Source organism: Pavona decussata, unplaced genomic scaffold (genome assembly GCF_977016875.1).
Source record: "Pavona decussata unplaced genomic scaffold, jaPavDecu1.1 SCAFFOLD_58, whole genome shotgun sequence".
Classification (NCBI taxonomy): Eukaryota; Metazoa; Cnidaria; class Anthozoa; order Scleractinia; family Agariciidae; genus Pavona; species Pavona decussata.
The window spans coordinates 788,637-813,355 of record NW_028145480.1 but is presented as its reverse complement, the minus strand read 5'-3'; the positions used below and the strand labels follow the sequence as shown (position 1 = coordinate 813,355).

Sequence of the window (24,719 nt, the reverse complement as noted above, 5' to 3'; positions counted from 1 at the left end):
GAAGCGTAAGAGTTGCTTGAGGCGTAGCCAAGAACAACTTCCCGTGTTCATCTATAACTCAATAAACGCATTAAGCAGTTCTTTTATAACAAAGTGACAAAAACGTTGTACTCGGAAAGCAGGTTTTATTTGTGATGACAATATGCTCTGAATGAACTGTACAGGAAAACAAAGGTTCCTATTGACTGGTTTCAAACACACCATAGTGTTACGGTCTGAACGTGAACGTTTAATCTAAAATTGTGCGTCAAAATTTGCTGTTTTGAGTAAGTTTAAAGTAAATGAAAATGTAGACAAACAAGTTTCCAAGTCCACAGAATGATTAAGAATGTTTAATGTTGTTCAAGTCAAAGTTAAAGGCCGGAAGTAGGGTTTAGATTAATCACAATGTTACCGTTGTGCACGGTACAGCAGCGAAGACTCAATTGCAAGAGAAAAGTCGGGTATTTCTTTACTGTTCTTGTCTATTTCTGGGAAACCCTTTATGAAGAGAGAGCGATGGAAACCCAAGTTTGCCTGATTTGCACACGTCATCTCATGAATGCACGGCCATGTGTATGTTTGGAGGGTGTTATTAAACAGAGTAACAAGTAACGAGAAACTGAGTAACGGGAAAAAAAATGAAAGGGTTAAAAAATATTGAAAATAGAGAAAATTAGTAATAAATCAAATTTACAGATTCTTTTCATTATAAAGTTACTCATAACAGTAATAAGAATTATACAAGTACCGTTTTTGGGTGCTTTGTTTAATTTTTCGCTTGTGCAAGGTATTTTCGCGCCATAATGACACGTGATCAAAAGAACAGTCGCTTTCCTCGGCATACGGCATCATGATTTCTGTAGCAGAAAGTAAGTAATTTTTTGCACAGCTTTGTTTTGACTACAGCGATAGCTACACTAATGACGACAACAGAGAAAGAAGTGACCTTTTGACCGCCTCTTAAGAAATGCTGAAACAATATCTTGCTGATTTTCTGGCCTCTTTACATCCCTGTTTACCCGCATTGTGGCTCATTGTCTTTTGTAAACTTCCAGAAAAAATCCGATAATTTTACTTTTTTTTTTTTTTACATAAAAGGACCTTTTTCGTACACCTGTTATTGAGAACTGGTACCCCTTTCACATACCTTCTTAAGAAAACAGCATTCCTTTTCCCTTGGAATGAAGTTAATGAGCAAAATTTCTGGAGAACATGAAGCATAACCATAAGAGATGTTAATTAATGACAGATTTCGCTACCCTTTCATATAACTCAACTTATCAAATCCTTACCCTTTTCTATACCTGAAGCCTAAAAAAGGTATCCCTTTCCGAATGAGCCTTCCCGTATAGGGAATGAACCCCTTCCATTTAAGCTACCACCAGTTGCATTTGGACTATAAGTCTTCAAAGTTTTAACATCAGTTTCCTTTCCCCCCCCTCTTCAATGTTGTCAGCCAGGTAACATTGTAAACATTGAACCAAGGACCATAGTCAATCTCCTATTTTTAACATACCTTTTGTAAGTTATTCGAATTTATAATGATGCAAATTTGTCATCAATGCGTATATTTTGCATAGGGTGCGGCATTTCCCTTGGGTGGGGCGGCATCATGTCAATTGTTATGATGCTTTTGGCGTTTTGGTTGCCCCCACCTTAACTGGGCAAAATCATTAATGGTTAATTCAGGACAGTACTAGTCCTTTCGCTGATCCTGTAATGAGGTGGCTATGGGCCTTTGTTCATAGCCATACATTTGTTCAATTTATATAAAAAATAAAAGGGGCTATGAGACTTCTGTTCATAGCCATTTTCACCAATCATGGTTTGTTTGTTATCTTTTGTCCAGCAAACTGAGCCCGGGACATGCAGCACACAGCAATAATATTTATGTTAGAAGGGGTGAAGACATAAATGTGACCTGGAAAGCGAAAACGGACACTAACGCTTTACCGTTTAACGGAAAAATCCGTTTATAGCCATTTAACGTCCGTTTAAACGGATCGCACAAGCGTTTAAACGCTTTTCTTATCCGTTTACTAAACTTTCGCATCCGTTTAACGATTTTGGTAAAACGTTTTAATGCCTTTCTAAACCGTTTAAAAAAAAGGGCATCCGTTTAACGTTTTGGACAAACCGTTTGTTATCCGTTTAACGTTTTGGACAAAACGTTTGTTATCCGTTTAACGTTTTGGACAAACCGTTTGTTATCCGTTTAACGTTTTGGACAAAACGTTTGTTATCCGTTTAACGTTTTGGACAAAACGTTTCCTATCCTTTTAAAAGAACCTAGTATTCGTTCAACGTTTTAAGCAAACCGTTTGTTAAACGGTTAGTTTTTCCGCTTAAGGTAAACTACACGCTCACAACTCTCAACCAATCGTTCAAATAACCAAGCTCATCGTCAGAGTAAACAAGCAGCCATATCGTAGCTGCAAACACAACGTATTAATTACCAATTTATGCCGACAATAATTATTGTTGCATCTGCATTTTCGTGCTCAAGGCGCGGAAAGAAGTTTCAAGATTCTCTAATAGGGAATTTTACGGAAACGATAAAGATTTCCACGATATACCGGGAACTTCTCGGCTATATAAATAATTGTGAGCATCAGTCACTTTATGTAATAGTAAACAATTTAAATTTTATTCACATGGCGTCTGCGGCATGACGCGGCAAGTTTACAGAAAGTCGTATGTCTGATTCTACAAGGCGAATAAAGATGGTTTAACCAACAAAGAAGTATTCTGTTGAAGCCCGCGTGTTAAAGGCACAATTTGTGGAAACGATTTTCACGATGTGTTGGTTGCAGTTACTGCGAGTGTATTTGTCAGCTTTTTGGTATAAAACTTTCACAGGCTGGCACGTGCTTTATTAACATGTCGCTCTTAACACGTTTGTAAAACGTCATCTCCACGCATTAAGATGACTGAACAAGCAAAATTCCCTTCTTTTGAGCGCACAGATTGTGAAAAAGCACCAAGGCATTTCTTGGCTGTAATTCTTTTTGCACGCGATCGAAAAGCCGTCTCTGTATTCTCAGTTCAGAACAAAGACACCAGCGTGTGGCACGTGCTCATATACCAATGCATTGTCTTGTCTTCCCTGTTCGTAGCTATGACAACCGAAGCGAAAACAATAATCAAATGATTTCATTTCAATCTAACACGATGGCGGAGCTTAATTCGGAGGAAAACTGCAGCGACGACATTTTTGAAAAAACAGTAAAGTTCTTACAAGATGGGTGCGGATGTCAACTGAGCTGTAAGGGAGGTCCATGTTCGGAACAGTTTTCAATAGAGACAGTTCTTGTGAACCTCAACAACTGCCTTGAGCTGACAAGTGGAGAACTCGATTTAGTCATCTTAGCCAACATTCAAGCATTCACACACATCGATTTTGTTGGAGAAAAAAGAAACAGGAGCCCTCGCTGCAGTTTTCATTTTCAAGGAAGACAAATATGCAAGGACATGTTTTTGCATCTTTACGGGGTAGGATACAACCGATTTCGTCGCCTCAAAGACCACTATGAACAGTATGGCATTTGCCAAAGAACACATGGAAACTCAAACAGAGTGCCTGACAATGCGACACCGTATTCAACAATTGAAGACGTGCGTGCTTTTATTCAAAACTACGTAGAGGAAAATGCCATTATCCTACCGGGGCGTATTCCAGGATTTAAAAGCGACAATGTAAAAATCCTGTCTACATCGGAGTCGAAAATGAGTGTCTGGCGGGTTTACAACTCTGCATGCGAAAATTCAAACAAACAGGCGGTCAGCTACAAAAAGTTCAGACAGTTATGGCACGAGTTTTACCCTGACGTTGTTGTAGCGAAGCCAATGACAGATTTATGTATGACATGCCAACAAAACACCACAACACTTCAACGCGCTGCAAACCTTTCAGAGAGCGCAAAGTCAGAATGCATCGCGGCCCAGCGGGAGCACCTGGACAACGCAAAAGCGGAGAGGGAATTTTACAAGTTTACTTGCACCAAAGCAAAGGAAACACTTGAAACACTCGGTCCTGATGCTCTTCAAAACCGTGAAAACCGTACCGCTTCCTCGTTAGCTGCTTCTGTACATTATTCTTTTGATTATGCACAACAAGTTCATATACCCAGTAATCCCATGCAGCCTGGACCCATTTATTTTAAAACCCCGAGAAAATGTGGCATTTTCGGTGTAATGTGCGAGGGAATATCGCAGCATGTGAACTTTTTGATAGACGAGGCAGCTTCTACCGGAAAGGGTGCCAACGCCACAATCAGTTATTTTCATTATTATTTGGAACATTACGGACTGGGAGAAACGAATGCGCACTTTCACGCAGACAACTGCGCTGGACAAAATAAGAACAACTATTTCATGTGGTATTTCGCTTGGAGAACTCTGGTGCAACTGCATCAGTCCATCACTTACTCGTTCTTAATTGCAGGCCATACTAAGTTTGCCCCAGATCGATGCTTTGGTCTGATAAAGAAGTGCTACAAAGTATCCCACGTCTCGTCACTTTACCAATTCGCTAGACTCGTCGATACCTCCAGTAGCGTCGGCTTGAATAAAGCCCAAATTGTTGGCACACATGATGGAAAAACGATTGTGCCTGTTTACGATTGGGTTTCATTCCTTGGACAATTCTTCAAGAAGATACCAAACATAAAGAAATTTCATCATTTTACATTTTCCAAGGAAAGCCCAGGAATGGTTTCATGCAAAGAGAGTGTTAGTTTCCCGCATCAACCATTCATGCTGTTAAAGAATCCAACCGTGGTCCCACCCTTAGCGGCTTTTCCTACAACAGTTGAGCCCGAAGGACTGACAGATGAACGTAAAAGATACTTGTACCGAGAAATAAGACAATTTTGCAAACCTGGTACTGAAGACATTGTTGCTCCGGCACCCTAAACTTTTTTGCACTATGTTACGAAAATATGTAACTAGCGTGCTTTCCTTGTTAGATTTACCTGCTTGTAAACTTATTTTAAATACATACTTTTTAACATAGTTACACATATAAACTTTTAAGGTTTGTGATTGTAATATTGAAACGAACCATGCTTTTTATTAAAAAAAATTGAATTGATACCGTGTGTTTTTTTTTCTGTTTTATTCCAAATGGCAGCAAAGTGAAAATGGCGGTAATCAATCCGGGTTAGTCGAGGGAAAGAAATCTTATTGTAGGATATCACAAAATAGAGCAAAATGGGCAAATAATGCATTGTATTTTAGTTGCTATTGTTTGGACGCGCCTAAATTTCAATCTTTAGAGCACAGGTTAGTGTTCATCACACTCCTCCCATTGCGCAGGGAGAAATAATTGAGTTAATGCCTTGTTGCAAATCTTGCAAAAAACAGTTAAAAAAACCACTACTACACTGTAACTACGTTAAAACGTCACTACTTATTAACTGTCGCACAATACCAATGAGCTTGATCATCTCAAACTGTTTATAGTGTACCTTTTCTAAGACTCAGAGAACGATAGCCAGTTTTTTTTTTATGAATTTTATATTTCTTGTCGCTTTAATTGAGAAAAAGGAAACGCCGTGCAATTTGTTCTGATTCATAACGTGTGTTGCAACACATCGCTTTCTAATATTCGCGGCAATCTTTAGAGCGATCAATGATTTTCTTAACATTCATTTTCTTGCACGAGGTGAAATAATAACTGATTATAGCTTCTTAAATAAATTCACTGCTTGACTTTTTAAGTAACACCTTATCATAACTCCGCCCTGTCTCACCTTCTTTGGCGCGTGCCGCTTCGCACAAGCTAATTAGCCTGATTGTGTTAGATTGTTTATAGCGGAAACAATTAAAAACTGCTAATCCAATCAAAACTTAGGCATTTCGATCCACCACTTGTGAAGAAATCTGTATAAATAGGCATAAATCTTGGCTTCATCACTTACAATCGCACAGTTCAGTCTTGTTCCGCGTTATCGTTTCAAACATGTCTGTAAGGCAACTTTGCAAAGAAAGTGGTAAAGCGCCAAAAAAGGCGTTGTTTCTTTTCCCACAAGAAATGAAGACTGGAATCGCCCCAACCAGGACGTCTAAAGAGGATTGAGGACCGCCTGGATTTGTTTGACAAAACGGTAAGTTCAAGGTCTTTTCTGAGGCGAACTTGATATCACGGGAGAAGTAAATTTTTGGCAAGCTGGCAATGTGAGAAATCTAAACAAAAAATAGAGTCTGATTGTAGACAAATAGTTCACTTCAAGATTTCGGATTCATTGTTGATTAAGGATCAAAATTATTTTGTTTTTACCTGAGAGCTGCAAGTTGCGTATTTCTAAAATAGTTTTTAAGGCAGGTAGGCTACCAGTACGGGAACAGAACGCGAAGTCAAAAATTATTTCGCTTGAAGACTGAATCTGTCTTGCCCTTCATGTAGATTTCGCGATTTCATCGATCGTCTTGTGTTAGTTGGTACTTTCTCAGTCGAGTCGTGCCGTCAAAACAGGTTTCGCAGTGAGCCTTCTTGTCCAAGGTTGATAGAGTGCTGCCTAGATTGACGAGTGACGTTTTTAATTTCCAGTTCCATGAGAACGATGATCTTCGAACCATTGATCCTGCTGCCTTGGCTAGTCTAACAGACGATTTCGGGGACTTCGTTCCACTGCCTCCGTCGACTCCTTTGTCGCCGTCCATACCTGAAACCGTAACAGTGCAGTCCACGACGCCCGTAACAATGCCCAGTACACCTGTAACAGTACCCCCCTTGATGTCTGCAATGGTTGAAATCCCCCAAGAACAGCAGTCTTCGGAAACTGCAATTGACGACGAAGTTGTTCGCTCGTGCGTTACCCCTCGGAAGTTCTTGGCGGTGAAAGATGTGCTACAAAAAGAACATGAGCGACACAAATGCGCGCTAAAGCTATTACCGTATTTCTTCTCTTCAACGGCACTGGGTAACAGCAACACCGACGGAACCCACAACAAACTCCCTTTAGATAGCAAAAGGCTTAATTTGTTGAAGGTGCTCGTTTTTAGTCACTTTCCTTTGGAATCTGCAGTGGAAAAGGAAAAGACCTGGAAGTGCATCAAAGGAAAGATTAATGCTAAATGTCGACTCAACAAACACATTCAAAAGCAAGCTGGCGAAAATAGGGAAAGCTAAGACACAATTTTATTGTATTAGGTTTAAGGTTTTATATGACAGCGGTTGCTAAATATCTGTTGAAAAGTGTATCTTTTTCTAGTAACTTGTAGCAGCTGATTAAATTTGTTTATATCAGACTTCTTTCAGCGTGCTGGGTATGTCTTTACTGGAACAAAAGGGTATTATTTTCTGAAGAAATTCTGCATCAGGGGTATCATGCATCGGCGGGCAGTGGCCTGGTTAGCAAGCGTTTCCAGCGAGCGAGCGAAAATCTAGTTTCCGGTTTCTGGCCGCGTGAGAAATAGAGTCGACTCCCGATAATTCGAGCCTTCAAGGTATATTGAAAAAGGTTCGAGTTATCGGGAGTTCGAGTTTATCGAGGGTAAAATTATATAGAAAATGACCTGAAAGGTAAGGAAAATTGCTTGGACTTAGCGCGAGGTTCGACTTATAGCGGGGTCTGCGAAATCTGCGAGCCAGCGAGCCATGCGAGTCACGCGAGTCATGCGAGCCACAGTGCAAATGTTAAGAATTTTTATTTGTTTTATTTACATTCGCGTGAGAAAATTTTGGACGAATTTTTTTCTTTGTTTTTTTTTTTTTTTTCGTTTTTGTTATAATTTTGGAGAGAATTTTGCCTATTCAATATCGCCCAAGATGTGCAAAAAAATAAAAACAATTCGCAAAAGTTTATTGAGGTTTAAGACTTCAGAAAAAAAAATCCGAGAAAAACATACGGCTGCACCGCTACTTGAATAGGTATCTATTGACACATGACACATGTCATTGATTGATATCCACGTGGAACTTCATTCAAGAAAAAAAAAAAAAAAAGAAAAGGACAGTACTTCGATCTCCGTGTGTTGGCGTCAAGAATGGTGAGTAAATCGCGCCATTTTAACAGGTTTGGTCTTTAGTCGAGGATCAGAGTTATCAGAACTCTGTCGGTTGGCTGACGGCTGCATGTCGTTGTCCTTTCCCTTAGACAAGTCTTCCTTCAAAACTCGCCACTAGAGTGGCAGAGGCTGGTTTCGAGATAGCATTCGACCCACCAGCTGACGGAAAATACTTCTGTTACGCTGCTTCTTTTCAAATTGAATTTAGTGCGACAATATCGACTTCGCTCATCTTTGAGTACTCATTTATCATACCTTACAAGATTGGAATGACACTGACAATCAGTCCTGACGTGTCAATTAACAAAAAACTGAAATATGATGGTTTGCGTTGTCCCACTGTAAGAATTAAATATTGCGATGTTATTCATCTTGTTCCGATGCTCTTGTTCTTGTTCTTATATGAATGTAAATATAACAAATAAAAATTCTTAACATTTATACTGTGTGTACTGCGTGACTCGCATGGCTCACACCTTGGCTCGCATGGCTCGCTGACTCGCAGATTTTTATCACTCGTCTAGCGAGGGTTCGAGTTATCACCGAGTCGACTGTAGGTTTTCGCTCGCTAGAAGCGCTTGCTACGAAGGCTGGCGGGAAAGATTTTTTTTCAACTGGGTCTGTTTAAATGTCGCGCTAAAGTCGAACACGAGATGGATGATTCAAATGGTACTAAGGAAAAGTCAAATGAAAGTCGGACGAAAGCTTTATTAAATTCAAACTTGACTCGGGTTAGATTCGACAAGGTTTCGGATTTATTCAGCGCTTTTCATTAAGTCGTAGTCTTGTTCAAACGATGACGTTTCTTTCATTTGTCGCACATGAGTCCGCTTAAAATACGACCAATGCTCGGCGTAATGTGGAAATTTTTTAACCCTTCAAAATCAGAGTGTATTGCACGCGATTAAGAAATTGTTTATGTCGGTGACTGAAAGACGGACCTGATCTCTCGTCTGTGAAGTCGCAAGTTTTCAATATTATGCAAATTCAAGGCGTCACGTCATGTGTGATTGTTTATAGCTATAATAATTTGGCTTTTTATCTACTCCGCTGCTAGCTTGTCCGGAATGAAATGACAGAACTAAATGAGATACTTTAGATTTCCATTTAAAAGATTCCAGTATTTACGTATTATAGTGAAATGTATTTTCAGTATTTGACAACAGTCGATCAAAATTATTTGTTTACGTTCGTTTCCTTGTGAACTTTTGAAACCGTTTACTTACCGTTTAACGTTTTGAGCTCTCCGTTTATGATCGTTTAATGACTTTCTTTAACCGTTTAACGTTCTCAGCTTTCCGTTTAAAAAATTCTGCAGCCGTTTAACGTTTACGGCATTCCGTTTTTGGACTTTGCCCAACCGTTTAACGCTTTCATTTATCCGTTTAAACGGAACTGGAATCCGTTTAAACGCTTGTGGTAACTGTTTACTATCCGTTTAACATCGTTTGCAATCCGTTTTTTTGCCCGTTGAACGGAAAACCGTTAGTGTCCGTTTTCGCTTTCCAGGTCACAAATTACAATTAAGCACAAGACTATTATAGGAGAGGTGTTGCTGTTCATTGTAATGGATAGTTTATTTCTTAATACAGTGCTTAATTCATTTGCTGTAATGCTATATTTTGTTAAAATAATAAAGTTATAAAATTCAGTTCTAGGTATGCAGACAATGGAAGGAAATTGCCTTGATAACTCGTGAGAAAGTGTTTAAAGATACGGAACAAGGAGAGATTGATCTGTTTGATGTCAAGGTATGTTTTTAACATTGCTTTGGTGTCGCATTTTTGTCAGTTACTTGTTCAACTAATGAACTGTCTATTTTTTCAGGGTTTTATTAGAAATTAGCAATCAGGAGTGGTTGATGAAACATGCATATTATAAATCCTTTAAATTAAGTTATATTTTGTTGTGCATCTGTTCAGTTACAGGTCACCCTGAGAGTATGCCACAATATGGTGAGAACTAAATAGTAGCAATAATGTTCTTACCACGGTTAAACATCTCTGTGATCTCTAAGCCATAAGCCCACCCGTATCACATTTTCTCAAAGGGTAACACCCATTATTTCTCAACTGAGAATATGGATAGTACCCAAGTGAAATGATCGTCTGAGCCGTCTAATACTGTACCGCTATACTGTAGTTCATTGGGAGAAAATCCAGGATAAACTTTTCACAACAGCGGTTGGGGAAGAAACATTACCGGAGAAATGTGTTTGTGTCGTATGCAGCCAACAAGAGTCTACTATGAGATGTTGGTACTGCAGCCCGAGGCAGTTTTTGGTTCGAATTGTGCTCATGATCTACACGCGGAGAGAAACCAATTCCACGTTTTAGAGCAATGGAAGGTAAGCTTAGCAATCACTGCTTGCATATATTACAAAGTTATGTATAATTTATTTATGGAAATACAGCAGCAAATATAAGCTTAAAGCTGAAATGCTTTGAAAAGCCTGTCATTTATGAACACAGTATTATGAATAATTTTAAACTGAAACATACGCAATTTAATTTCCTCGGTTATTACCCAATTGCATCCGATGAAAATGCACTGTTTTGCAATCTCCGTTAGGGTATATATATAAATAGGAGGAATGATGTGGTTATTTAGAGGAAATCTATGAACTAACTGTCCTGTTTCAATTTTGTTACAGGAAAACAGATTCATTCCACTGCTCCCTAATCATGGTGCGATCGAATCCGGCCATTCTTGCTCTACAAGGATCCTAAAATTGTTTAAACTAGTAGATGCCTTCGGTGAGTTGAAAACAAAATCAAAGCATCATTGCATAACGTGAACTTTCCAATGCAACATAGATCTATCCTTACCAAGATAAACAAAGTTTAAAAACGTTTAAAAGTGTCAGAGTTTGTGAAGACAGACATTTTGGGCCGAGCTCTTCATCAGTATCTTCTGGATGTGTTTTTTATTTTATTTATTTTATATATTTCATCAATCTTACCAGTTGGTAAAGTACATGTTAACCTGTCCATTTTGCCCTCACAAAACCCTGCTACACTGTAGCTTATATTTATATCCTAACTAAAACTTAATTTAGACTTATTTTGAATTCATTACTTCTGGTTTGTAGGTAACCAACACCTCAAGGAAGTCCAAGTCTGCGACTGTGAAAGCCATGCTGTCACCTTAGTGCGTTGTCAGTTCTGGCCAGGCTCACCTGAAAGACCGTCTGTAGGCTTCCATTTTAAATTTATGGACCTTGCAGAAAAATTATTCCTACACAGTCAGGTGTCTGTTAAGGAGTTTTCTGAATTGATTTTGGAAATGACACCACCTTTGTAGCCTAATTTTGTGAGTAGTTTTAATACAGGGATGTACTATAATATACATTCTGTAAGACCGGTGTTTTTTATACTGGTTGATTAAGAAATAAAAGTATTTATTTCTTTATACTCTTTAGAGTTACTTCATTATGTTGTGTTTAGGGGGAAGAGGCAGACTCTCAATTAGCATAATGCCTGTTAACTTGCTTGACATAGCTAAGTGCCATCTGTACTCAAGACAATAATATAATATTTTACTGTCCATTAATACATTGTACACTGTCGAAACCTTATGGACACATATTCAACAGGTTATAAAGCAACTTTTAGTTTTTGCATTTAAGCTAAAGCACCTGCAAAAACTAAGATCATCAAGTCATGTTGATGACCTTTGTTTGTCTGTTGTGGCTTGCTTAGAATGGCAACCCAGGCAAGAAGACATTAGGTTGTCTGGCTAGGACGATCATAGCTATATTAGGTGCGGTTACACCGGACACTTATACCTTGCTAGAGCAGATCCTTGCTGGAGCGAACACAAACAGATGGAGACATCATGTCTTTGGCAACACAGAGCAGCCCATGGACCACAACGTCGTCACTTACTTTTACCGCTTCCAGTTTCAGTCGAGGGGAACACTCCATCTCCATATGTTGGTCTGGGTTAAAGGCTTGACTTTGATCCGCTCCAACCTCTTGACGGGATCCATCCCTTGGGGCCACAGCGACGCCTTCTTGGTTGCTGATACCCAGGAGTCATCTTTAAGTTGTCTACAACTTTTCTCTTGGCCGGACAGCTTTGAAGACAAACTTGACGGCACCAGCACACTGCGTTTTCATTACGGAGAAGAGGAGTCGCAGATAAATCTGAGAGCTTACGTTTTAACACTTCTGGGTGCGCTACGTTGCTGTACCGACGCGCAGGTGCCGGATGGCAGAGGCATGCTTCTAAAGTATGTCTCTTCATACGTCACCAAGATGCACAAATCTCAACCATCGAGGGCCTCCATTGTACAGATGTGTCAGGGTTTCAGGCGGCCAGCTCGTTCCTACATACCGTGAGTCCTTTAGCACCAGAAATGGCCTTCCAGCTGTCCAACTTTAAAGTAGCATGGACTGACAAACAGACCAGGCAGTTCACGCCCCCTCATCCCGGTCAGGAGAAGGACAACCTCCTATACCAAATGTATCTTCGTAGACAACCAGCCGACGAAAACATGTCTCTCCTTCAGTGGCTGAGGCGCCATACCATGGTAAAGAACCAGGCAAAGTCCTTGGGGAGCGACAAATTCCTTGTTGCTGTGAAGTTCATTTCTGTCCAGAATCCTGTATTATTTTTCCAGCACCTAATCATACACTATCCTCACCGCAGCCCGAGCTAGTTGAGACACCTAGAAGAAGTCTCCACGCTGAGAAGTATACAATTCTTCAGTCAGGCTGTCAACCTTTGTCCAGAACGGTGGACATCATCATCCCAGATTCTCAGCCAATTCAACTTCAAAGGCCATCGTTCCAGTTACTTAACCACCTTGGCAGCCTTTGTATATGCTCTACACGACATCCTCTTCCTTTGGCAGCAGCGGGTGGTGGACAACAGGATCGGAACCTAGGACAGTGTTCCGTTAAAAGTTCATTAGAGAAGTAAAACTGCAACACTTGGCACGAATGGATTGTCAGTAATGTTTACATCAGAGTGTTCGATGCACAGTTCATTTGATTTAAAAAACGGCAAGCCTCCAGCCAATCAATTAGTCGAGTAGAATGTTGCCATCAGAGTAATCTGCAAATTCGACTTCGAAGGCCATCGTTCCAGTTACTTAACCACCTTGGTAGCCTTTGTACATGCTCTACACCACATCCTCTTCCTTTGGCAGCGGCAGATGGTGAAACACAGGATCGGTACCTTACACAGCAGATCAGTGGAACAGTTATATCCTCTTTCTCCTTTTCAAACTGCAATCTATCGGGACATAGTAGACAGTCTGGCCCAACGCAAAAGCTTTTTGGATCAGCCTGCAGGCCGTATGCCCTCTTTTTCTGCTCAATCCTCTTCTCGCCAACCTAATGGTTTATTTAGCTTCCTTGCTTTACACGTTAATTTAACTAATTATTCATTAAATTTATATAACAACACTAAAAGATTGTAATAATCAACATGTAAATAGAAAAAAAGCACAAATAAACATTATCATTATCATTATCATTATCTCGCTCTGCTTCCTCCTCATCATCCACTGACTGTGCATGGGCAAAGTATCGAGTGCCGCTGGGAAAGCCTGGCACTGGCAAGTCTCAAGTAATAATTCGAGCAATACACACTGCGATTCAGCAGGAATACAGAGTAGTGATGGTGGCACCTGTAGCGCTCCTGGCCCAGGGATACAGGATAATCTTCAGTGAAGAACTCGACTATGAGACGCGTCACGCAGCTTTTCATATTCCCGTCAATAGCACTCAAACTAAAGATGTTAAATTCTCATTAAATCGCTACGACATGGTGGTTATAAACGAGGCATCCCTTGTGTCTCCTGAATCCTTCGAGATTGTGGCTAGACGCTGAACAGGCTAAACTCCCGTCCAGTGGTACACATAGCGTCTTCTCTTTTTCAACAGAACTCTATCGAGGTTTCAAGTACAGGCCTCCAAATTGTTTTCTGATATCAGTACTTACATACAAAGGCATGCATTTTAAGTTTTAACACAATTGCTCAAATGCGGGGAAGCAAAAATCTAAAAATGACCTTCTTTCAAGAGGACCACACCCTGTGGACATGCAGCCAAAAAATTAAAAATACAAAAGTGGCGGGAAAAGTCGTTCAACAAAAATCGAGCTTTCACAGTTGTTCTAGTCTTGTGTTCTCTCAAGAAACGAAGTTTCATGCTGCCAGCTTGTATTCTGGCAAAGTTACAACGGAAAACTGTTTTCATACAATGCTCTTAAATTTTTCGATCCTTCCATGTTTTTTTTCCATCAGGAAATCGAATTAGAAGTGTATTGCCCTGGTTGGACTCCAGCATTGCATCCTGGCCGTTCACTACCCTGCATGCCTTATCTCTATTCTCAGTGATGACTATTTTCATTCCTCGGTAGGGAAGAATCTGACGTCCATTGGCAACAGAAGTGCACGGCACCTAGGAGAGTGGTGCTTGGCCTGCAAATACTTTGTCAAGAACCACCTAGTTAACACGTTGCGCTGCAGCTCTAGAGACCGTCATGATCACTGTGTCTGCTGTTTTGCTGCGAGCTTCGTAGATTTGGTGATCGGCACAATCACGGAAGGACATAGCACTAGACAACGCTGGAATTCATCCAGTTGCTCCTGCGTGGGTTGGAGATATCGAAGAATGTCAAGAAAGGCAGCATAATCTTTGTCCACTACCCGGAATTGCTGATATAAGCAATGTTGCGCGGAGTTGTCAGCTGCAAAGGTGCCAGTTTCCTGAGATTTTCGAAGAACCTACTGTGTTGTGTGAGGTCTTCCAAACAGTTCTTTTTAGAACTTCGATTACTTCAAAGCATTTGTTGGTGAGTTTCGTTTCTATTGAAGTGTTCTTATTGCTTTGTTGCTGATACTTTAGTAAGGCATCTACTAATTTCGTTCATTTTTTTTACAGGTTTCCAGTTTTCTTTGTTAGTAAAACAGTTCTTGTAGGAACTGCCACTTTGTGTCATCGAATACAACAGTTCTTTCAGAACTTTACTTGTGTGGAAGCCCCTTTAGGTTAGTATCATTTATTTTTAGCAGTGTTTCTTGCTTTTTGCAAGCAAATGCTATGTTCTAAACCGTCCTTTTACCACGGGAAACTGTATTAAGTAGTGTGACCAACGTTTCTCAAGGTAAATTCCCCGTGTTAAATATCCATGGATTCGTCGAAAAGATCAAACGAAGCGCCCATGACATTTAACGTGGTAAATTGCTATGGTGTTTTGATACCCAACGTACAAGAGCCAATCACGTTGCTCCGTTTGACAGCAAAAGTTTCTTCACAGCTCACTCTTTTCTCCACTGGAACTGCGGTTCTCATGGCGGTATCTTGTCGCGATAACGCCGGCCCAACTCATCTACAGATGTATTCAAAAGTGGCTCTGGAAACCCGAAAGTTTTCTTTCCACCAGCCATCAAGCGATCTATCATTTAGCAATCTTTCAAACCAAAGCTGTGCTCAAGGAAGACTCCATACACTTGACTTTCACACGCGCGCGCCTTAGTTCCTCAATGTTGAATTTGTCTAGTTAAGACAGCAGGACTCTGTTGTATCATTGCAAGCAACCGCCACCTTTGAAATCTCCTTTGCATCAAGTATCGCATAAAAAGGTAAGCGGAAAGTCGTCGGCGTGATAGGAAGAGAAAGATAGATATGAGGCACGCTAATTCTCTTGAATCAAACTCCATGACTCAAAAAGTTGCAATTCAATTTCCCGCCACATTTGCGCGACATTTGTTTTACCTTGGGAAATGACTATTCGCGTGTAACCGCTGGAACCACGGTACACTAAAACCCAAGTGTGATGTACCGCGGGACAATTTACCACGGGAAATGCCATTTACCGTGCTGTGTGTAACCGCACCTATTCTTTCAGTTTCATGTTCAATGAAAATTATTGTTTTACAGATTCCTTCACTGTATGCCATATTAAACTCTGGTTGCTTTGAAGAGTACAGGCAAGTGAAATATTTTAAGAGGGCGAGCTCCTGTTTGTAATTTATAAACTGTTAATTTACAGATATGTCTTCTTTAATCTTTAATTGACATTATTGCCTGTACTTTAACAATAATCCGGCAGTTGGCAGCGGCAACAACATACTTACATACATAGGTCATTAACAATAACACGAACATCACTTAGTTATAAATACACATGTAGACGAAATAAGGGCTTTGAAATGGACAACAGAATTATTGGCATGTACCACCTGCAGAGGAAGCTGTTTATTCCATTGTGGGATTGTGTGGTAGAACGAGTATTTTCTAAGAGTTAACTAGGGAAGATGAGCGCAATCATGAAATTTAAATCATTTAGCTGCCTGATGTTAGGGAATCTTAGTGTTCTTTCGGGAGGGAGGGGTATATATTGGCTAGAGCATGTTTGATTTTATGAGAAGGAGATAATGATGAAGCGTGAAGGCATGGTGCATGGCCATATGTATTGCTACTGGACCCTCAAGCCCAAGCTCGTTGGTTTGAGCCTGTCCTCTGCAATTGTGTTGTTCTCTTAGACATAGAATCAAACGTTCCTCGACAATGTCTATCTCCACCCAGGATTAAAAATGGGTACCAGGGACCATTTGGTAACACCTTACAAAATGTTGTGCGATACATGTAAGTACTCTGCAAAGGACTAGCATACCATCCAGGGTGGGGCAGAGGGGGAGGGTAGTGATGCACCTAGTCACTGCATGTTACAGAAACCAAAGCTAAGCGTTAGTACCAATGAGCTGCATGGCTTGTTCATTTTGGACAACTTTACCTTTACCATGGCCATTGTCAGTTTTCATTTGGAGTAATTTCATGTTCTCAGTTAAAAAATAAAGTGCAGCAATATATTAGGTATGTTTCGTTTTAATTATATTTAACATTGATACAGCATCACAAATCAACAAATGACAAAAAAAAAAAAAGAATTAATCTTATCTTTTGCCGTATAGACATTTCAAGTACAAGCTAAGGTACCTGAACTCCTATGTACCAGAACTCTACAATGGCGCTGACTGTCCCTTGTGTCCCAAAGTAAGTGCCCATATTGCACAGGTCAGCCTGAGTCTTGAATGAGTTTGAGCAAGCGTTGTTTCCCTGAAGCACATCCAGCAAAGGACATTTATTCAGGAAATTGTTGCTGTAATCTCATAAAGGGCATAGAAAAGATAGTGGTATATAAAAAACTTGTTGCCCTCTTTACATCAAACCCCAGGAAAATGGAGTCCTCATTGAAAGTATTGATGCCTGGTTTGGTCTGGCAAGAGAGAAAGCAAAAAGTGGAAATACGATTTCATCAAGGCATGGGGATCTACTGTTTAGTGACCAAGATGATGTAGATAATTTTGTTGACAATTATCCGCACTGTGGGCAAAAGTCTCCGGATCAGGTATATTTTGGAATTTTTTCTCTAGAGTGATCTACCAGATAATCAGTTTGGGCATTCATTGACATTCTCCTACTACACTGTGTAGTCTGTATTTTTAACAAAGTTTTCTGCAGTTAATGACAGTCACAATGAATGGTGTAAAGATGTGCAGTACACAAAGGTGTGTGAATTAGTATCATTTCAACGAAGATATATTAGAACAGTAACTACTGTAATGTAGTACTAGTTTAAGGAACATCTGACATAATATTACATGAAAACTTTTAGATCAAATCAGTGGCTTGTAGTGTCAGGTTAAGGTGGCTCAATGCATGTAATTTTTATTAAATTTTGATCTTTAATAAGTGCTCCAGACCCATTTTATAGGTATCATTATTCCATTTACTTCAAATTTATGTGGCAGTCATTATTGCAATTGTCATGATCTAACAATTTTTATGCATGTTGTATTCAAGGATTGTAACAGATTCCATGCAGGTGAAGTCCTCCCTACGCTAAGAAGTAAAGGAAAGAATCAACTCTTTGACGAGAAAGGAGTATTTGGCAGAGTCTGCAGGCATGATTTCCCAAAGAGCTTGTTAAGTGTTAAACACGGTGAAAGGTGAGAGGCAAAGCCACACAATTTTTGTAAAGGGCTCTTTTTATGAGATATTTAAAATTTGTTGGTGTAATTCCCAAACTTTCACAACTGGGGGTGTGAAGTCCATGTGAAGGGGATATGAATTTATGCTTGTTAATTTTTTCACAGAACTTACATAGAATTTTACAGGAATTTAAAAAATATACTTATGTGAAACTGCCATGTGATAACCATCGCCGCGTAAAACTTGCTCACATTTCTACAACCTACATGTAGTCATAGTTTAGGATGCGCAAATACTTTGTAAATATATATTTGAAAAGTTAGTATTGTGCTCAAATTGTAATTTGTGGATAATGAATTTCTCCATCATACCATTTGATGAGTGAATTCTCGAAGGAAATAACCCAACTTCATTTAGTTGGAATTTATGGTTCTTGCCATCCCCAGCCAAACAGTGTTGTATCTATTTAATTAACTAGTATGGTGACTTTCAACACAACTGTGTCATTATTTTTAGGTAAACCAAGGGGGGATTTACTATGTTCCCGGCATGCATTGCGGTCAAACCATAATATCAAATGGCCAACCGCCTGCGAGCGCTCATTTCAAAATGGATGCCGTAGAGATCAAACATCAATAGATCGAACTTTTCAATAAAAAACCGGTTCTTCACGTCGACTGCATCGATGCAGCCGTTAAATTTGATGAGGTTCCTCTAGATCTTCCCTTTCTGAGCTATGGAATGCTTCTTAGGCACGGAAATTTTCCAGATGAACTGTGAAATCGCCGGATGGCTTTGTTTCCGAACACCGAGGAAACAAAAGCAAAATTCAAAAACGTTGGATCGCCAGCAGTTATCGATGTTACGGCTACCTCAATTGTGAAGGTAAAGTTTAAGTTTAAAACCATTTGTTTTCATTGAACCAGAGTGGCCTTTTACGATCCACCAAATGCAAATTCGGCCTTCAAGAAATTACAACACGTGTCCTTTGTCTTATTTCTTTATACAGCTTGCTGGAGAAAAAGAGGTGACTCTCATTTGCGAGTGGAAACAACTGGATAGTTTATCGGCGACAGCCAAGTCTATGAAGCCACTGGCATTTTATGATACCATAAACAAGTTGCCTTTTATGCCGTGGCTAGATTTAAACACTCCATTGCGCAACTGTTCACGTTTTCCTAATGTTGGTTCGGTCCTTGTAAACCTCAACAATCTTGGTGTGTATAGATTCAACGCAAACCGTTTGGACAACTCTGATGACTGTGGTGAAGAACCTGACAAGGAATTTGAAGATCAGGATAAGGGTGATGCTGTTGTGCTAGTGCTTGGAGAGGAAGAAAATCAGAAAAGGGATGATGAAAGTGAAAGTGAAGTGGAATGCTTTGCAGAAAAGATGAAACTCAAGGGTTGCAGTTATCATGAACAGTTCCAAAGCACCCTTAAGAGTTGCCAATGCATGATTGCTTCGGGCAATGTAGTTGCAGTAGAATTACACTTAGAGTCTGTCAATTTACGGGATGACAATGCAATTGTAGCACAAGCAAAGGTTGATGGACGCTTACAGTCACTTGGTTACATTCCAGTTGGAAAAATTCCAAAAGTGACAGTGGCAATTGAAGAAAATTCCATCCAGAGCATTAAACTGGACAGTGTACAGGAAGTTCATATATGACATGGGTGTTAGTAGGTATTTTGGTGACATAATTGCAGTAAAAAGGGGCCGCTGGCCCCAGGATGCCATGGACTTTGCTTACAAGCATTCCCCTACCAAAACGTTTCAATCATGAACAACTACATCAAAGTAGTGGCCTTCCTTGTGTGGACTTTGAGGAATAGTTAATAATCCAAGTGGCCTGACGTAACTAATCAATGATAATCCATGTCAATCAATGTCGAGCAATAAATTGTTATCAGAAATCATACAGGAAAATTTTTGTCTTTTGAAAATGACAATCAATGGCAATGGTAGCAGTCAATTAAAATAAATGATGGATGCAACTTATCTTGTGTCCATCAGTTTTCATAGATAGGTTGATATCGATAAACTGATTGTTGTTTGATAGCGCCTGATTGATTTCTAAACATTGGGCCAGGCCATGAAATGGATACCCTGTGATGTGAAAAATCAGCACCCAGAAATATAAAATGTAGAGCAAAAGGAACATAGATTGTAGATTTTTTGTATTCCAGAATATTTTGACATAAAAAGTTAACGTTTCTCATTGGCCCATTTGTAAGTTAGCTTTTATCTTATTTTCATGTGAAAGTTCTTTGTTGATAGTAATACACTTGCTCTCATTGAGGGTAACAATAACTATAACGCAATACCACAGAGTTCACTGTGCATATTTCATTAACCTAGTTACAAAGTTACAATAATAGAGTGATTTTCCTGAGACCGTGAAACAGTATCTAGCAGTTAGTCAAAATTAGCCAAAATTACTCAAAATTAAACAAACGAAAACAATGGAATTAGTGTCTAATAGTGACTACTAGTGCGTGATAGTTTAGTGACTGTTTCACGGTTCGAAGAAAATCACTCTAATGTTTAAGAATACTACAGACATATTCAATTCAATAGCTGCATATAATAGCCTGTTTGGCTGACATTACCATAATCACTGGGAAGCACTTGCTATCCACAATAAACAATTGAAAGGTGTCGCCCTTCCATGTCATACATCTTATTTATATTATCTTTGTTATGTATCATGTACAACTTCCCAACAATTGTTAAAATGAACACACAATTCAGTTACCTGTGGAATAATTATTATCTTCCATTTGTTTTGGCTTTTTAATCAATATTCAGCGAAGAAAGTTATGATTTAGCATAACTGATAGATTTCAATTCTATTAACCAATAATACTGGTTTACTTTATGTAAAACTTGAGCCCTTCATGGGCAATGTACAAACAACATTGTGCTGTGGCGAATAAAAAATGAAATGCCCCATTTGTCAGTTACAAATGAATTCCCAAGGTACTTGTCCTGGTAAGGGAGCTGGCCCCAAAACAGGACAGTGCATCCTATATCGGATGGTGGTTTGATTACGGACTGGTAAAAAGGAACGCCCAGCAACGAGAATGGAGCTGTCTTCACGCTGATTAATTCCGAGGCGGTGCAAAGCAAGGGATGCTTGTTGCTCTGCACTTCGTTGTCATCAAAATCCGGCCTGTCATCAAAAGAGGGCAGGTCCTCACTGAAACGCTCATTTAAACTCCAGTGATAGTAAGGGAGATCAGCATCCATTCTCTTCTTGAATTCCCTGAAAATATATGATAAAAATAAATTAAAGCAAGATTCGTGAAGACTACAAATAGTAAGAAAACACCCTTTGCGGTCCACTCTGTATGCAGGTCAGTTAAAAAGATGGGTTGTAAGTATGAAAAAAGCATACTTTATAAATCTTTTTTGTTGGCAAGGTCATCCAATAGACCTGCACCAAATGACAGTCATTACCAGTACTGGATGAAATCACAAGCTATGATATTTTTACTTATCTGTTAAGAACATGTCATTGTAATGCATACCTCACAACTTTAGGCTACAAATGCTTGAAATCTTTAAAGCAAAACACAGTCCCCGAGTAACCGTGCACCATGCTGAAGAAAGTTTCCAGGTCATGTTCCACCTGCTCGGGGATGTTCAGGGTAGCCAAGTCCTGAATTCTGCCTGCGACGGAACTCCTGGCTCTCAATATTTGTCGTAATTTTAACAACAGTTTCCCTTGAGAATCCACAGATATACTCTACACGCCTATTTAAAAAGTGGGAAAATCATTAAAGTGGGTAACCAATAATGACATGTTCTGATTATATGTTCTATTTTTGTTTATTAACAAATAGTGGCTGGTTAAGTTTTACCTGTTGATATGAGTCGTTGTGAAGTCATACTGCTCCCTGTGCCAAGGCATCCACTGGTCAAGAACCATGTTCATCATCTTGTAGTTGTATCTACACCTCTGCAGCTGAGACAGTCCCCTGTCATCACCAGCCTCATGCCATTGAGCTAGCACTTCCACAAATTCTGCTTCCCAGAGGTGACCATGATCTCGTAGTGATTTTGTCACAAGAGAAGACAGCAACCGCTCAGCATCTACAAATCAAACTGACCAGAATTTAATATTTCTTAACAAGGCTAGCTTCATAAAAAGCAACAGGGATAGCATTGGTGCAATTAAGCTCAGGCTAAGACATTATAAGCATAGTAATCCAGCACAAACTGTGAATATCTTTATCTATCAGGCCCAACCAGTTTGCCCTGTCAATCTGTTACTTGCATACTTAAACTTAAGGGGAACCTCTCATGGTCCACTTTTTTGTTGGCCAGGTCTCTCTCCAATTTCGCGCATTTTTTTACCAAGGCCTTAGCCGATTCCCTTGGTTTTTGTTATCTGGATGGGTCAGACTATAAATCTCGCAGTTTTTGCATCGGGGCAGCATCCTGGGCAGCTTCCAAGTGCATGTTCGATGCCCAGATTAGGGCCTTTGGGAGATGGAAATCTAATGCCTTTCTCAGGTACATTCAGCCACCTTCTATAGGTTCAAACTAGCAGCTGGGTACCATATGCCTACAATGCAGGATGTGGTGCAGTCCCTTTTAAGCAGGGGCCAAATGATTCTGCGCTACAGACCATAAGCCATTTATTATTTTATTTAGAAATAAATCAATTTAAACGCAAGGGGTTTTGAGGAGGGGCAAATTTTCCAGGTGCTCTGTTTGATCCTGCTTCATGGTGATAAGCACTTTTGTGTTACTGTTTAGACTTGAGAGATGTCACTGAACTCTTGAGCAGGGGCCTCTCGATTATGAGGTGTTTATTTACTATTAATATTATATTATATGTTTCTTTTCTCATTGAGCACTATGTGAACAGGCGCCACTTGGTTGCCTCTTTTAACTTGTATATGTTCAGGGCACATTGCCATGGCTTTGGGTGGGGTGGCCCTTGTTTGTTTCTTGCACAGGGTCTTGGCGGGTTTGCCCTCACCTTTGGTGGAAATAAATTACCATTTTAGATTATGTGATTCAGTTTACTTGTTAGAAAATAAACGGCCACCATTGTGGCCAATATATGGCAGAACTCATGATCTCAGTTTCATTACCTGCCCCAAGTAAACAGAGCTCAGCCTTGGCTATGTGCCCCGCCTGCCCCTTTCAATTTAGTTCAAGATAACGAGCGAGAAGCATAAAGTAAGATTCTTTACTTTCATTAACAGAGAAGAAGTGATTGTCTACAGAAGCACCCAAAAGAAAACAAAAATTGCAAAGGCAGCCTACCTTGGGCCTAAGGATTGTAGTGACCCAAATGGTAAAAAAGACAATGATTTCTCGCTGTCAGAAACAGCTTAAAATCTTAATATCCAAAGACCCAAAGCAACACTGTACATGCAATTGCGACATCAATGTGTTCATGTTATTTAGATATGTATTCTCTGCTCCAACTGAAAACAAAATATGCCCAGGATACAGAGGAAATATCTTTACCAGAAGTAAATTCAGAAGGAAATGCCGCTCTAAATGAACTTGAAGTAATTTTTTTATTAACTGTAACACATACTCTGCAAGACATTCACTAGCTGAAAGACTCCAGAATTGAAACAACATTTACATAGGATTACAGTTTGGAAAAAATTGTTAAAGTTGACAAGCATGAGATCCACAGAAATAAAGTTAAATAAAGTTAAATATTTCAATTCTACAAGCAGTTAAGAAAAGCAAGAATATTAATTAATTTTCAGCAACATTGTATAATATTTTTAACTGTTGTTTCTTATAATTTCAAGATCTTCGTTATTCTTATTGCAAGACAACTAACATGCACCATAAATTAAGTGTATAGGTGAAGTTTCATGTTTAGATTTGACTTTGACTGACTTCTTGACTGAAGTACATCTCAGTGTTCTGCAGATTAATGAACTTTTTACGTGGAAAACACGGAAGCTTGGAGTTTTGTCAAGAAGAGCTGCCAGTAAGCCCCCAAAGAGGAAATTTAAGGTGAGCAGCAAGTGAAAACGTGAACTCTTGTAAAAATGCAATGTAAGTAACTGTCACTGGTGTAATGAACAACATAAAAATAGAAAGTTTGCTGAGGCCTTAAGTCTGACATTAAAGCTTGGGTTTAAGTTCATCTCATTTTATGTTATTTGGGATCACAAAACCAATTTATTTTATATGTCCTTTACATATCATCTTGTAAACCAATGAACTTTTTATTTGTCTGGAAAAGACAAAAGGTGACTAGAAAAAGATCATAAACAAAAAGTTAATTTCTGAACTTTACTTTTGAACCATTGACACCAATTATTTGAAAAGGAAAGCTTTTGAAAATATATAATTAATGTGCTGCTTTCAGATGAAGAGACTGCCAGCAAGAGGACAAAAGAGAGCTGCACTAGTATGCGGAAATTGATGGATGATTTCTCTCCTGGTGTAAAGGTAATATGTTACTGACTTGATCATCAAAACACATCGTGTAAAGGGAAAGGAAATTAAAAAAGAAATAATGAGAATAGTACACTGCTGTATCTCTCATACTTGGATTTCTCTGGGTAACTTGCAGGGACACGATGGAGAGAATCTACATGTGGATCGCTGGGTAGCTGTTGCAAATGATGAAGGTTTTTGCGTGGGGACAATTATGTCATTGAAAGGTGAGGAGGACATCAGAGTAGATTTCCTCAACTCAAAACAAGAATGGAAGCTTTAAGTGGCCAAGGCCAAAAGATTGTGATAAAGTCAGTGCCAAGTACATGTTCTGTTCGACACTTCGA

General features: G+C 39.5%; 1 protein-coding gene and 2 pseudogenes across 3 annotated transcripts; 2 read left to right on the top strand and 1 right to left on the bottom strand.

Annotated features, from left to right (window-relative positions):
- The first annotated feature begins 3,153 nt into the window (after positions 1 to 3,153).
- LOC146479502 (uncharacterized) lies at positions 3,154 to 4,896 on the top strand. Its single transcript, XM_085110217.1, has one exon. It carries the CDS (start codon positions 3,154 to 3,156, stop codon positions 4,894 to 4,896), a length of 1,743 nt encoding a protein of 580 aa, XP_084966343.1.
- A 3,749-nt stretch (positions 4,897 to 8,645) lies between these two features.
- Positions 8,646 to 18,462, top strand: LOC146479501 (uncharacterized; annotated as a pseudogene). Its single transcript, XR_014864840.1, has 10 exons — positions 8,646 to 8,723; positions 9,651 to 9,743; positions 10,135 to 10,339; positions 10,646 to 10,748; positions 11,084 to 11,304; positions 15,888 to 15,937; positions 16,922 to 17,003; positions 17,185 to 17,358; positions 17,814 to 17,959; positions 18,459 to 18,462. The product of XR_014864840.1 is annotated as an uncharacterized LOC146479501 (transcript).
- Positions 18,463 to 19,284: 822 nt separating this feature from the next.
- Positions 19,285 to 22,112, bottom strand: LOC146479500 (uncharacterized; annotated as a pseudogene). Its single transcript, XR_014864817.1, has 3 exons — positions 21,810 to 22,112; positions 21,477 to 21,702; positions 19,285 to 21,211 (listed from the first exon to the last, which is right to left on the bottom strand). The product of XR_014864817.1 is annotated as an uncharacterized LOC146479500 (transcript).
- Positions 22,113 to 24,719: the final 2,607 nt, after the last annotated feature.